Below are 16,177 nucleotides of genomic sequence, written 5' to 3' on the forward strand. Positions count from 1 at the left end.
CTTACGATGATGAGCAGGATGAAGTAGATGAAGTTGTAGAAAGAGTGAGAATCCATCACAAAGTACATAATGTCCACCCAGCCCTCAAGAGTGATCACCTTTAAAGAATTGTGTAGAGAGGAAAAGCGATTAAACACCGAATGTGAAAAAAAAAACAGGATTAAAAATAAAAATTCACAGAAAACCATAATTCATTGTCCAGATTGTCCCAAATACTAACTTGCTGATTAAACTAATCCCTAACATTTCCTAGTCCTCTCCATTCTGGGTTCCCCCTGGGTTCCCCCTGGGTTCCCCCCCCCCCCCCCCCCATCTGCTGGACAGGGATGATTGAACACTCTAACAAAAGGCTTTCCAGATTATATGGAGATAGCAAACAAATGGTGTGGAAAAATGCTGCAGCAGTCGTAGCTGTGGTGACCTGCTAATCTTGTAAGCCCCATTTCTCTGATACACCAGCCTCATGGGCAATTAGGCTCCCTTCCTAACACTTTGTCTCCATCCTGTATTACAGGCTTCAACATCACCCAGATTAAGCATCACTGCAACATTTGTTTTCCAGTTGTATACATTCAGGTGGGGACAGTCTTACCTGAAAGATGGCAATCCAGGCATAGCAGATGTTATCAAAGTTGATGGCTCCCTTGAAGGGGTTGACCAAACCAGCGGAGCAGTTGGTGTAGTACTGGTTCCAGTTGACACATGTCGTGTTGTCAGTGCTGTTGTAAGAGTACATGTCAAGGTTGCACTGTAGGACTCCCTCTTCATACAACTTGGGCACTGAGCCACAGTCCCTCATGCCATTTTCCCGGGGCTGGGAGCAGATGAAGGGGTTCTCGTCATCATTTTCAGTGTGGTAGTATTTTTCCAACTGCACAGAAAGAGGGCTATGGGGAAAAAAGACAGGATACTTCAGGGGTAAGCCTGTTAACTATAAAGGGAGCACAATGTAATTATATTAAACATATAAGCAAGTGACAACAAATAACATGATTTATTGGATTTGTTTTACTCTCTAGTTTAGATTGTTGTTGGTTCCAGCTTATACCATGGTGTCCATGTCAAGTAGGCTATATGACATTTCTTTTTTTCAATAGATACAAAATCGTATGACAAGATATGCCTTTCCACACAAAGAAAAAATGAAATGGTGCTTGGGTGAACTATCTTTCCAAAACTATTGTATAAAGGCTACACTAAAGGCTGGACTACCTATTACAAATGAAAACAAAAAAATTAAGATTGGCAATATAATCAAACACGTCTTTCTTTAAAGAATGTTAATGTTGGATGTTTTCTGCAGTTGCTGGCTTTCACAACTGCACAACTGAAATGTGGGGTCAGAATTTAAAAAGGAATTCCTGAACTATTGGGGGTTTATTTTCATGCATCCTAGCATTTAATTACAGACTTATAACTATATATATATATATTTATTTTTTAAAGATTTATTTTTGGCCTTTATGCCTTTATTGTAGAGGGAGGAAAGTGGAGAGAGTCGGAAATCAGGGAGAGAGAGTGGGGAGAGACATGCGGGAAATGGGCCACAGGCCGGACGCTAACCGGGGCCGCCCGCGCAAGGACTGAGCCTCAATACATGGGATTGCGCGCACTGCCGCTGCGCCACCGGCGACCCCAGACTTATAACTATTTAAGCAGATAGGAAGAACTAATCAGTGATTTCTATTTCTATTGTTAGCAGTGGACACATATATACTCTCCCTTCTACAATTCCTTTTGGTGTATCTGTTCTATAGTGCTCCTCTGTCTGGGATAAATGCTGTGTGTCTGGCGATTGTTTGGAATCTGGCTTGTCTTGTCAAGGAAAATTCAGCTGGCAGGCTTTATTAAATGTAAAGTCATGATCCATCATGGCAGGACTTTCTTTTCCTTTTGTGGGTTGTCTGTATTCCCTGTCTGTGATCCTTATGCCCCCCCTTCCCCCCATGTCAGTCTATGTGTAGTGGGCGTGGCTATCTGTCTGGTAGAACTGTAATCAACCCTGGCTGTACAAACGCCTCGTATTCTCTCTGACTCGTCGCCAGATCGTTCTGTCAGACTAGTGTGGTACTTGTGTTGTGGATCGTGGCTGAATTGTTTATTAGCTTGGTTAAGCTTGGTAAACTAACTCCTCTGTGTGCTTTCCCATTTCATATCACCTCTGTTCGTGTGCTCGTCTACCTGCTTGCCCAACTGCCTGCTTCTGCAACTCAGGAGACGCCATCATGGCGCATCACAGTCGAGGAACAGCACATCAGGATTTTGGGTCATTTGTCACGCTCAGAGTGTTTATTCAGCACCACTGGAATCCCTGGGCACGTCACCCCCTCCCCCCCACAAACACTATTTCACTGACTATCATTAAAGACACCAGAAAGCAATTAGTATCTGAATATTGCTTTTGGGCCTTATCCAGTAGAGATCATAACGAGTTGGCTCGTCAAATACTTGCCTCGTCAAATACTTGAAGCAACCTGACCAGTTCATCTTCACTGAAACGCTACCTGACACACCCTTACTCAAAATGTGTCACACATTGTAATGATCTATAACTACATTTACTGGAAAGAAACACATATGATGCATTACCCCTATGAATGATGAATGATGCATGGTTCTCATATTCCAAATCATGCTAATTAATAGTCATTGTCAACCCATTTACAGCTAACAGCTGTAACTGATGTATCAGACATTTTATGAAAAATTTAGGCTGGCATAAAACAGGCCTGAATGCTCCTCATTGGATGCAGAAATACAGACATTGCAGGTAAAAGAAGGTCAAAAAAATGATTATGATAGCAAAAAAAATATTCCAGTTCACCAAAACCATTATCAATGATCTTAAATTACAGCTGAGAGATGTGATAAATCCTATAGAAGGTAATGAAGCCAGGATGACCCAGGGAACATGAATAAGTCATGGTGCCCATGTTCTATATGTGATGGGCCACATGAGGTCTTTCTCATTATTCCAGGACTTGTCACTCTGCCATTCATCACTTTGATGGGAGGCTATAATCTATTACCTCACTAGCTTTAGTGCACGACCTAGTTTAGTGTGTGTGTGTGTGTGTGCGTGTGTGTGTGTGTGTGTGTGTGTGTGTGTGTGTGTGTGTGTGTGTGTGTGCATACCAATGGTTTTAGCAACAAAGAAAGCCAGCCCCTTTGTGCATGCTAGGAAAAGTTAAAAATTAATTTAAGTTTTGGAAGCCAATCTGAGCATACAGTTTTTGAGTTGAATCTGTTTTAAAAGTTGTATTTTCCAATATCTACCGACAAGAGTAACTGGCTTCAGTCAGACACAGATCATTTTAAAGGGGAAATACAGTATTATGAAAATCCACCTTTATAGTGTTTTTGACAATATTTTTTCAGTTTGGGATGTGTCTGCCATCCCACACAATTCAAAATAAACCAATCCACTTCTTGTGGTCTGTGGCACACACAGAAAATTGCTCCATTTCAAATGTCCATCACAAGTTGGAAACTGGCAACAAAAAAAAAAGAGCAAAACCTTTATGCAGGTCTGCCATTTTCATTCTACAGATGAGCGCTGTCTACCAGGAAAACTCTGGGGGGCATTTCGCATTTAAAGAGACACACACCGCACTTCATTCATGTTATACTATGACCAAAGCACAGCACAGATGTTTCATTTAGACCACAGAGGACTGTTTGAAAAGGTGGATAATATGTCCACCTTTAAACAATTTGAATGCTGGTTAAAATGAATCTCGCCAAAATATTAGTGACAAAGGAATGTTGGTGTTTTTTAAAATATTTTTTGGCTGTTAATGTTTCAGCTGTGCGCATGACCCTAAGAGTTAGTCATGTCATACTGTGGTGCTTAAATTCATTAAGGTCCTAAAAATTAAAGTAGAGTGCAGAACACAAGTTTATTTTTCCCACTCTTATGCAATATCTGACAGATGGAAAAGAGATCAAGAATTGAAATAAACGTCACAAATAAAGTGATCATTCGCTTGCAAACTACTTTTGGAACATAAAATAGGAAGTGGGTTGTTTTATAAACAATTGAACAAAAACATTAATTAGAGCTGTCACTTCAAAGCGTTAATTAGATTAATTAATTGCACCGCAAATTAACGCATTATAAAAAATGACGCAAGATTAGTTATAGCACACTTGAACAAAAAAATCAATGTAAATTTTACCCAGAAACGATAGACTGTAAGAAATGCACATTTCAAACTTGGCCCATTGAAGGACCCGTACTTGTCAGTGGCACGTCATTTCAAACATGTCTTGCTAGCCAAACCCAGCGCCATACAGCTCTAGCCAAACCAAACAAAGCAGGACTGAGGTGAAAATGTTGTGTCCATTCAGCAGCTCGGAAGCAGCGCAAACTCTGCTGGAGGACGGAGCTCGGTTCATTTATAAAGTCAAAAGGGTGGAGACAGCGCGCAAGACCACGGACAGCAGCCAGGACCAAAACCCAAATTGGGAAACCAGGTCACTATGTGTCTACAAAGACCCAGGTTCTACATTTCCCCCAATGAAAGACTTGAGGAAAGAAACGAGACAAGGCATCGCCAATTAATTAGAAAACCCCCCCCCACAAAAAAACCTGTTTTATATCATAAAAAAATCATCAGAATTAGGCTGTGATTATGCATTAAAAATGTAGAATTCACAAGATTTTAACATTTTAATAAAAGTCATAATTATAAGATTAAAGGGCATTTGAATTGAAATGTCATATTATGAAAATAACTTCTTTTCAATAAAAACTTTTTATTCAATCACTAATAATAATGTGGATTTCAAATCTTCTCTTCTTAGTATATTCATTTTATTAGTTGTGCACTACAACTTTGTAATTGTTATTTGGGGACCTTAAGCAGATATGAGATATGTATACTGTCATTGTAGAACTTACAAGGAGAAGTTGTCTTCTACAAAGCAGCGGTTTCTTAGAAGGCCTGCCCATAGCTGGACACCAACGATGCCAAATATGAAGAAGACAAAGAAGCAGAGCAGCAGAACATTGCCGAGCATGGGAAGGGTGTCCAGCAGGAGGGTCACCAGGATACGCATACCTGAAAGAATGGGCAGAGACAAGGTTACACAGTTGACAGCACACATCAGTTCAATTCAATTCAAAAAACGTTATTTGTCCCCAGGGGCAAATCATAAACAGTCAGTGTAGCCATGCAAACACAGTCGATACTTTGTTTGAAATAGGGATAGATAACCATTTTATTTATCAATCTAAACTCTTGTCTGCAAGTGGTACTGCAACATGTTTTGCTGAAAAGGGAGGCTGATTCAAAACGCTGGTTAAAATGAGTGCCAATCTAAGTACCTCTTAATTTCACAGCCATTTACTGCCTATGCTGGCCCATTATAAAACACTCAAAGAGACAAGTGTATAGCTCAGATTCTTTATTCCTCATGTTCTTTTTAGGATTAAATTAAATCAGAAGATGGTGGGATTATACATTCTATTTATGGATTTCTATTATGAAATGCGAATGAAAACAAACTAAAACTGAAGCCTGATTACAGAGTGGACATTGGAATTAAAAAGAGGCAGATGATGCCACTGGTGCTAAAGTGGCAAATGTCAATACATGATGATATGCCACTATGCTATCTTTCTAGTTTGTTTGTTTTTTTGCACAGGTGTGTTTCACTGCATTAAGATCAGCATTTGGCCCACAAAAATACTATGTCCATCATGTTCTACAATCCACTTGCTTCTGCTTTGCAACAGTTAAACACCATGTGTCAATAAGTGCAAAAAAACAACGAAACATTTAAAGATAATTTAATGAGGGGCCAAATCTGACAAATTAGTTTTGACTATCCTTAGTCGGGAAGTGTAATTCTTTAGTCAGGGACTCTGTTGGCAAACCAACAGTGGACTACAGTGACATCACTGGAAGCTATTAATAAAATATAACATACACACGTAGCCTTTGCCATTAAAAAAGGAGGCATAACCTGCCAAGTTAATGACACAACTGTTTACTTAAAAGCACCAAAAAAAGAAGAATTTTAATAAGCCATTTCTGAATGAGAAATGTGATTCCCTTCCAGTCTCAGTTTTTAGAACCTGAAGTTTTAAAAAGCTAGGGTTAATGGTATCTTGCAATGAAGACCCACTAATTATATTTATACAGCATATAGAATCCCGAAACAACAACAGAAGTGGAAAAACAGCCTTTAAAGTACAGTATATAACAGCAACATTATATACATTTAAGGTTGCATGTAAAGACAAAGTCTTAAGAATATACTCCTATGTAACCAGGGTTGTGTAAAACGTCATTACAAAGTATCTTAATAGCTCAATAATATATGTTTTCCACCCCCGCAATGATACATTGAAATTATTATTTTCCATATTCCTCAGATCACAACAACCTCCGCAGCTGTACATGTAGCTATTCAGCTAGTAGGCTGGTCCCCCCACTCTAAAGCTGCCGCAAGCAAGACAGAGAGCGGTGGTGGATAAAATGATGCATGCAATCATCGCAAATTAGGCAGCAAAAGAAATAAACAAGTTAGTATGGTATGAGTGTTTTACAGAGGTTACACTGTTCATAACTTATAAAGTAATATTGAAGATTTACATTCTGGTGTAAAAACCTGTATTCTCGTGAATCAAATAGAGTTGACTAATTAAAATATATTAATTTTCAGAATCACAATCAGCTTTATTGGCCAGGTATGTTTAACACACAAGGAATGTAACTTTGGTAGACTGTGCTCTCTTTGTCCCATGTAACATTAAAGAATAACAATAAGCCAAAAATATAAACAAGTAATTATAGACTAATATGTACAAGACTAAATAAGATAATAGTGCAGTGTTGAGTAGTGCAAAAGGATGATGAGTAAACATGAGGTAGTTATCTTTTACAGTGTTTACATAATGTTTGTGTAGATGATCATTTCAATTAAATAATATATGTACTATCAAAGTGACCGTTTAGTTCCAGGGTTTTTCACAGCAGCAGGTCTGACACTCTTTGACTCTTTAGCATTCATCAGAGTCAAAACCTGGGGGAAGAAACTGTTCTTCTGATGGGTTGTTTTGGCGTACTGTTGCACCTGCCGGAGGGGAGGAGCTTGAACAGTTTGTGTCCAGGGTGTGAGGGGTCTGCAGTGATGCTACCTGCCCGATTCCTAACCCTGGACCGGTATAAGTCCTGGATGGGGGAAGATCAACACCGATGATCTTTTCTGCAGTCCTGATTGTTTATTGCAGTCTGTGTCTGTCCAGTTTGGTTGCAGATCCAAACCAGACAGTGAGTGTGTGTGTGTGTAGGGGGTGATACATATATATGACAATGTCCTTGCCAACACCCAACCCAACATGAAACCCAAAACCAGCAACAGGCTACCTTATATGCCATTGGGGATTAATACCTGCCAGTAAAACAGCCTTGGAGAGCCATTTTCAAATAACACAAAATGTCATCATATCACAGTCACCATTGTTTAATATCAAAATGGATTTTGCTGTTGTGAAGCTTTTCTGGCCAATAGTACCTGAAAAACAAGTATCATATTCAGTTGTTCCTTATTCAAGAGTGTGGTCTTTCAGTTTGAGCGTATTGATTTCACATCCTCAGCCATAAAATTATTCTCTTTTAAATAGGTGCTGCTTTCACTTGGATTTGCTGTGCTGGTGCAAAAATTATATGCATGCTCACAGATGCATTGTTGCTTGTATAGATTTCCTGAGTTTTTATTATTATTATTACATATATTAAACTTGAGGGCATACATTAATGAACCCTTTTTTCTTAAATCACCTGTACAGTAGACTTTAAAACTAAAAGCAAAATCACCACTGTAAAGCCTAGATCATTGAATAAGTCAGCACTTGCATGGTGTTGATGAGGATTGTTGATAGAAAATTAAAAAGCTTTGCAGAATTTCGAGGGCTATGGAATGAAATGGGGAAAAAAGAGACAAAAGAAATGCAGTTATGTAGTTGAAAAAGGTAGTGATACACCAGATAATGATCTCTGCACTGCTTTAATAAAGTGCATATGAGCAAAGCACAAAGCCAAAGAGGAAGAGAAAGCCTGTTATTGCATTGTGTCAGTTGTGGGTGTGAATTTGTGTGACTGTATAAATATTAATCAGGACTTTGTAGGAAACAGAAAATGTGCTTAGCAACATCCTTCCTCGGATGAATAAAGGTTAAAAATACATTTGGATAAGACACCAGATTCCTGTGTCAAACGGAAGTACTGAGATTTGTTAGTAGCCTGAGTGTGTGTCAGCAGTACACCTACAGTTTGCTCTGAAATAATGCCACAGCAAAAGGCTCGCCTTTTCTCCTTTCAAGCAGAACATCCAGGCCTCTGTTAGCTCTGGACAGTGTTCCCTCAAGTTTCTGACAACACACAAACACTTCCTGCCACCCACACACCCCCTCTGCTAAATCTGGCTGTGTCCCTCTGTTGCAGCTCAGATTTTGCACTTGTTTTAATGCACCATCTATCTATCTATCTATCTGTCTGTCTGTCTGTCTGTCAGTCAGTCAGTCAGTCAGTCAGTCAGTCAGTCAGTCAGTCAGTCAGACAGTCAGTCAGTCAGTCAGTCAGTCAGTCCGCCCGCCCGCCCACCCTTCCTTCCTTCCTTCCTTCCTTCCTTCATCTCCTTTGTACTGTCCTACTTCCCTGTTTTTGTCCTTTCTCACTGTTATATTTCCTTGCATCTCTTGCAACCTACCCTTCAACGGTGACCCTGTAAATCAGGTGTGAAAAATGAGGATCGTTTGACAGATCAAGAGTTTTTTGTGTATTTGGAGAGGCAGGAACAGTTCCTGTTGAAGCACCTACAGAGCAATTGACTGGGGAACAAATTAGGATGAAGCTTCAGTGATGAGTGAGACCTTGTTTGATGAACTCAAAGTGTTTCCAAGTTGTTGAAAGTTGTCGTCATTTTTCTCCTGTGTTTTGCGTATATATTCCTTTTTTTAAACAGTCTATATAATGTGTATGGCATCTTGATAGGTTTTGGTAGTATTGATTTCCCTGCCTAATATTGATGACATGTTGAAAATCGAAATTCTGTTTACATTCAAACTCTTTTTATCAATATTGAGCTAGCTGGAAGTGTAACAAAGTGCATGAGAAACTTTTCCCATTTGTGGATAGATTCTGAAAAAACAAACAAAAAAAACATGTGGGTACACACACACACACACACTGAGACAGAGACTCCTGATACTGGAAGATGGCAGGAAAACACAGAGGATTTTGCAGACTTGCAACAATGTGGAAAACAAGCCAAGGAGAAGACAGCTAGGAGATAAAGGAAGCAGAAACAGCAAAGGTACTACTGAAGGACAGAAGAATGGGTGACAGTAAGGGGCATCAATGGGATAACGTTTGTTTGGATTGTGTCTTTCACAGCATCATTCTCTCAAAGGAGTAGATCTAAATATGAAACAGGAGGAGAAAAGTGACAGCCGTAAAAACACACTTTCTTGAATGATTCTTGAGACTTCTAAAATACAATGTAATGTCAATGTGTCATATATAGTTGCCAAATTGTTCTCTGGATGCAATGCTTATTACAAGTTTAAGAGTCATACAAACAAAATGTGAGACATAAAGACAGTGTCAGTTTGAAGCTTTTATAATCACACAATGAAAAGTTATTAAATGCCATACTGCACTGCTATAAACACGAGGGACATCATGTCACCATTCCAGAAAAGCGATCCATTGCAGGGAGTTATGTGCGAATGAATTTGTGAGTCATACAGTAGCCTGTGGCGATTTTGTTACCACTTGCTGTTCCATAGTTTAACATAATGACCCTGAAATCATAAAGAACGAGTATTCTGATGCATTCAACTGCAGTTACAGAGGTGTGAAGGCTAATACACTCTGACAGACCTGACTTACTGCTTACAGTAATTCCTTCTCTGTTAATGAGCAGGGCGGATACACACACTGTATCCACTGCTTTACTGTAGGCAAACACATATTTCACACATCCACACACACATATACCATAAAGTACAAAGCACACTTTCAGCAGCAGCTCCTTCAAGTGACTGTCTTTATCGTGTAATGTGCTGAGCTGTTAGGAGGCTGCTTAGCTGCGCCCAATTGAGAAGGCAGCTGGGATTAGTGTCCGCTGCAGGCCAAGGCACTCTGACGGGTTTCATACGCTGCAATCCAGAGCAAAGATCCATCTGCACAGTTTACAATAATACTTAAACTACCCAGTGCTGGCATTAACACAGTGGAAACCATGGGGGGAAAAAAACCAATGGGGCACTTTATACACATACAGGTCTCACCAACTCATTCCCACTCTGATGGAAAAGGATGCTATGTAACATGTCAATCAGTATTAACTTATCCATCCAATAACGTTCACATGCCACTGATGTAGCAGAGGGAGCAATTTGGGGTTGAGCGTCTTGCCCAAGAAATCGATAAATGGGAATCAAACCCCCAACCTTACAGTTGAGAGACGAACAACTCAAACAACTGCACCACAGCCGCAATAAAGGTCTTTGCTTGAGCTTCAAGTTGAAAATCAGTCATGATTACAGTCTTCTCATGACAGACGAGATATGTTATTCCTATAGAAACATTCATTAATCTTCTTTCTCTATTTGATATGACTATCAAATAGAATAAAGTGTTTTGTACTCTGAGCCCTGAATTCTCTGGATTACCAATACATCTATAATGTTCGAACAACATTATGGCTCAACAAAATGTATCTTTTAGTTAAAATACAGTCTTGAATGGTGCAGGGCTTAAAAACGCATCACAATTATGTTAACAACACTGCCCATTACAAATAATATCACAGCTTAAATTTCACAAAGGGTATGAATTTTAGTGAAAATTATTAAACCTAATGCAGTGAGTCAGTTTTAATTTTCTTGCAAATAATTAAATCTCTGGGAGAGAAGAGAACCAAGGAACTATGTGAGTGATGGACATTTGGAGACACATGGATGCATACATTGAGAAAGACCCTTGGTAAAGCACAAGCTGAATACTTTGCATTTTACACCTGGGGGATATAAGCCATACTTGAGTGCATCAGCAATGCAGGGAACCATAATCAAACAGATATACCAAGGAAACCTTTGTTTGTCTCATAGATAAGAGAACCAATCCCCTGAGCCTCTCCTAACCTGAATAGTGTGTTCATTCCAAGTGATCGACATTTCATATTTAATAACAATCATATCCTCCTCCGCCTGCATGCCCTCTCCAACCTCGCTGTGGGCGGCCACTCCATTCCAACACGGCTGGCAGGCGGGTGGCTGTGTGTGATTGGGAAGCCATCTGTTAGCAGGCAGATTAGGTCTGCTTCCTCTGCTCTCCTGTCCAGGTCTAGTTTAGGCCATAGCCAGTTTTGTAATCTCTGTACTGTGAACTAATGGGGTTTCTGAGTCGAGCGCCAGTGTACACCTGCGTCTCTTCTTGCTCTGAGTGAATGGTAACTGCTTCCATGTCAGTGGCTCCAAACTGGGTTGACTAGACATCACTGGAATTGAAATGTGACTCTGAATACATGTGTGACGTGACCCGTAATCAGACTTATAGTTCAGATGTTTTTTATATTTTTCTGCTTTGCTTTAGAACCTGTTGTTTTCTTTGCCTGACTGTTCTGATCTGTCATGAACTAACCGTTTGGGGCTTTAACAATGGGTGAACTCATCTCTTTCTCTGAATTTAGGTTTAACAATTCCTTTTACTTGATTCAGTTTAATATCAAAACTGACCATGCAGACATTAAAAACTAATTTCGGTTTACAACATGATGTTTTACAGGCTGAACTGAGTCCAAAATTATACACACAATCCCTACCTTTCAACAGAGAATCATTTTATTGACCAAGATGGCGGCGCAAGCATATCGCGAGGCCCAGCGTCTCGCTCAGTTTTGCAATTTTGCAGTACTTTTCCTGTTAATCTTATGTCTGTTCGTGCAGAACAGCTTCACTTTAACATCCTATACCTGACAAGAACTTTTGGACATCGGATTACATCTCCCTGGAGACTTTATCAACAATCTTCAACTCATCCCTGAGATTGCCAAAACACCCGAGGCTACGCACTCAACCTGGCCGGGCTGAAGTGCTCGTAGGCAGCGGCGAGACCGTAGACAAAACCGGGAGAGGGTGTTAGCTAAAGTGTTAATGCAGTGTTGATGCAGTGCTGTTCATCAACATCAGCTCATGTTATCCAGCATTTGTCTTGCTAACGTGCGGTCTTTGGTGAACAATAGATGAGTTAAGACTTCGCTTCATCAACAGCAAGAGAATTACAGAATGTAACATCATGATCTTCACGGAAACATGGCTAAACAACGGAGTACCAGATGATGCTATCAAGCTAACCATCGCACCCATCATAATGAAGTGCTTTGAGCGACTGGTCCTAGCACACCTGAAAAACTGCCTCCCACCCACATTGGACCCTTACCGCAGCAATAGGAGTACAGAGGACGCAGTCTCCACTGCGCTGCACTCTGTGCTCATACACCTGGACAATAACGATACATATGCAAGAATGTTGTTTGTTGATAAGCTTGGAAACATGGGCTTCAACACCTCCCTCCGTCACTGAATTATGGACTTTCTGACAAAACAGACCCTCCATCCATAGTCAATAATTTAAATTTTGTATCTATTCTGTAAATTCTGCACTTTTCTGCTTATTGCACTTCATTTCATTGCGCTATACTTGTATATGTGTAATGACAATAAAGTTGAAGCTTTTCTTGTTAATGTGAGACTAATCTACTAAACACCTGAGTCTTTTTTTAATCCGAGCAATTGTTATAACTCTGCAGTAATAGGGAAATGTTGGTATCATTATAGCTTAAGACTTACAGAGCAAATATACTAACAATCTTTCATTATATAAAGAAATCACACAAAATCTATACTACAAACTGTTGGAGATTATAGTTATTCTCCAACAATCTGGTTATAACTACAGCATGTCGTAGAAGGAGATTGAAAGGTTCACCAAGCAGGTCATGGAGACCAATGAGCCCAGGATGGAACTGCCAACGTTCCCAATCATGGGAGCCTCAGTAAAGTTTGCTCTGGCAGTTGGCTTCTTGCTGATAATTGTGCTAGTCGTCACTTACAGAGCAACCCCCCAAGCTACTTTAATATATACTCAACTTATTTGAAGTAACAAATCTTTACCTCTCCAAAAACGACACCCTTTTTTAAATTTATCTGTACATCGTATCAGATTAAACACCTTGGTTACACTGATTTTATTTTAGCAACGTGGCGAGCTGAGATTCTCACCTATAAAAATAAATTGTTGGGTGCAGCCATAGATTGCTTATTAAAAGTGGAAGTAGCAATGGTAATGCCACCAATAAGTTTGTAAAAAGAATATTTTAAAGCTTCAACTTTAGCATTCCAGATGTCCCCATATTGTTTTCATTAGCAAAAAGAAGTGATCCCACAGTTTATGGATAAGGTTGCTTCAATTTCTGCACTGTGAGAGTTAAACTTTTTTCCAACACATTTTCCAGACACGGGCTCTCTTGTCATGAATGACTTCCTGGTCATACTTGGTGAACCAAAAATGCTCCCACACTGTTGACTTCACTTCTGTTGATACAAAGCTTTGCTGCAGTTTCGCTCTGTCGTGGTAAGCTAAATGTGGCGTAGCTTGAAGAGGATGCCATGTATTACTGATGCACAACAGCTGGTGTCACTCTGTTTTCGTTTTGTGCAGGTTGCGCCGTAACTAATGTTGAGGCTCCTGTTTTAAAAAGGACAACAGAAACATGGGGCATAGCGGAGCCTTTATGATTAATTAACTTTGACGTTATAAACTACGATTAACTGTACAATCGGTTAACTGCTTCATATCAACACTCTTAACAGTATTATTTTTTAAAAGAACATTTTTCAGCCCCATCTTTTTGCATCTAGTCATTCAAAATCTGCCTTTACAGAGTTTTTACTGAATTCGCTTAGACATATCACAGCTCTGTGGGGGAGGCTTGCCAACATGTCTGAAGGCTATTTGGGATTTCTGTACTGTAGCGCATCAAATGATAAAGGAATTAAATTTCAAGCCTTAAAAAACTGTAACGAGGGTAAAACTTGAACTGAAACAATTTAGATAAAAAAACAAAGTAAAACTAAATCTCTTCTCCTTTGAACCAAAGATCACTGGCATGCCTAGAGCTTCTGGGAGTGTTCTTTATCATAGTGAGATTTGACTAACAAGACCTTTCATTTTCAGATTGACAGAAAAGAGCAAGGATGACTCTGTGACCTTTTCTGCTTCAAGCAAAAAACTTCCTCTTCTGAACTCCTTCTAACCTTATCAGTCTTTCATTTCTGCTTCCCAACTCTCAAGCAAGGAACCCCCGGATCAAAGCCGTCCCCTGACTCCTCCAGGCTCTCCCATTCGCCCTCAGAAAACAATACAACGGCAGAAGGGGAAACTTGTAGTCCCTGCGTAGAAAGGAAGCTAGGTCGTTCTTGCCTCTTTAATTACAGTAATGAGGCCTTGCAAACAATGTGCTATAGGAGAAAGAGGGCAGGTGCACACCGGGAGTTGGGAGGTCGATGTTGTTGTGTTGTTGTTGCCTTTAGGGCTTATCTGAAGGAATGTACAAGACGGTGTGCATGAAGCAGGGGCTGCTCAAAAACTGGGTCTAACAAAGCGTGGCGAACAAGACAAAACAGTCTGTTACTTGGGTGAAAATAACTGGAGCAAGTGCAAACACTGCCGGTCTGTTCATAGGCAAATGGTATGAAAAACAGTTCTTGATGATGATAATAGTGTGTGTGAGTCTGTATTGCAATATTACTTTTATTTTGTATAATTTGGTTTTATAACTTATATAGAAAGTGACATCAGACTGGTGATAGGTAACGACAATGATATTGTAATTAGTTTGTCAATTATGTGCAAGCAAGAGGCAAACCCCACTCTAAACAGTCAGAATCAGCTGCGCCAATAAGAAATGCTCCACTCATAACGTGATGCATCTTAAATACATTCTGTCTGACTGTAGTGACCCAACAGACTGCTGAAAATAATGTGTCCAAACAGAAAGATTGAGGTGCTGGTGTTGAACCACTAGCAACTTAATACTCTTAATTCAGAGAGTATTATCTCATAATTAAAAACAATAGATTCAATCCATTAATTTCCATATAAGCACATCTTGTGATTCTGTGATAATTAGCTCATTAATCTACAACCGAGTAGAGTTTTCACTGATGTGAATTAAACACACATTTGTACACATTTCTGTCTAAGATTAAACATTGAGTGATCAAAGCTGAGGGACTTGCTAGGGGAACAGCTTTGTTCTCTTATCTTTGTTTGTTGTTGTTTTTTTTATTTTTTTTACGATGGACAGTGAACCAAGTATGGAAGTCAAAATGTGTAGTTTCATTGAGTCTAAATTAAGTCCAAAAGATGTGTTAGCTCTTTGGATTTTGTTTCTAACAAAAGCCTTCATAATGATTGGTCATATTTAGCATTCTTTATTTGAATCAAGTTCCACCAGTTGTATCTTTCCATTTAATCCTAATGTTATAAAACTCCATGTCCCATGTTCCATGTTGTGGTAATCTGTTGTCTCCAATAAATAATAATCCTCAGTAGATGTGTTTTTTTCTTATGCTTTCACACATAGACAAAACTCCTGTTAATCTGAACTGTATGTGTGAACGCAAACATTTTTCGATCCATTTAACCCAAATTGTTCCTGGAAGCCCCTTAATTTTCTGTGTGAAGTCAAGGTAAGCTGAAATGAGAACGCAGCAATAAATAAACAGGAAAATTCAGCACCAGTGAGCGGGAGGGGGTGATGGAGCTAACGCTTCATTATGTTTTCGGTCCACCAGTATGTTCTTCTCCACTCTTTGGTTGATATCATGAATATGTTAAACTTGCATGTCAAAGACGTGATATGCAGCAAAAAACTGTGTTGCTTCGTTCGACCACTCCTACATCATTCTTTGTACTTCATGTCCTGCCCCCTGAGATCGACTGGCTATGCGGTCATGTGAACAAGCAACCCAGGAAGATTGCAGGGGCACTTTGCCTGATATATTCTTAACATTCACATTAAATTTCAGGAGTGCATCCTGGAAAATGGCTTTGTGTGCCATTTTACAAAACTCTGCTATGAAAAAAATCCTTAAATA

General features: G+C 39.5%; 1 protein-coding gene across 14 annotated transcripts in view; it reads right to left on the reverse strand.

Annotated features, from left to right (window-relative positions):
• The window catches only part of cacna1g (calcium channel, voltage-dependent, T type, alpha 1G subunit), a 166,518-nt gene that overhangs the window by 104,765 nt on the left and 45,576 nt on the right, over window positions 1-16,177 (reverse strand). For all 14 annotated transcript variants that reach the window (XM_079372658.1, XM_079372670.1, XM_079372669.1 and 11 more), the window contains exons 4-6: window positions 4,904-5,063; window positions 593-887; window positions 6-98 (exon numbers count right to left, since the gene is read on the reverse strand). In XM_079372658.1, the coding sequence (XP_079228784.1) occupies window positions 6-98; window positions 593-887; window positions 4,904-5,063 (548 nt within the window). The remainder of the gene's footprint in view (window positions 1-5; window positions 99-592; window positions 888-4,903; window positions 5,064-16,177) is intronic.

This window comes from Symphodus melops (genome assembly GCF_947650265.1).
Source record: "Symphodus melops genome assembly, chromosome: 21".
NCBI classification, from domain to species: Eukaryota; Metazoa; Chordata; class Actinopteri; order Labriformes; family Labridae; genus Symphodus; species Symphodus melops.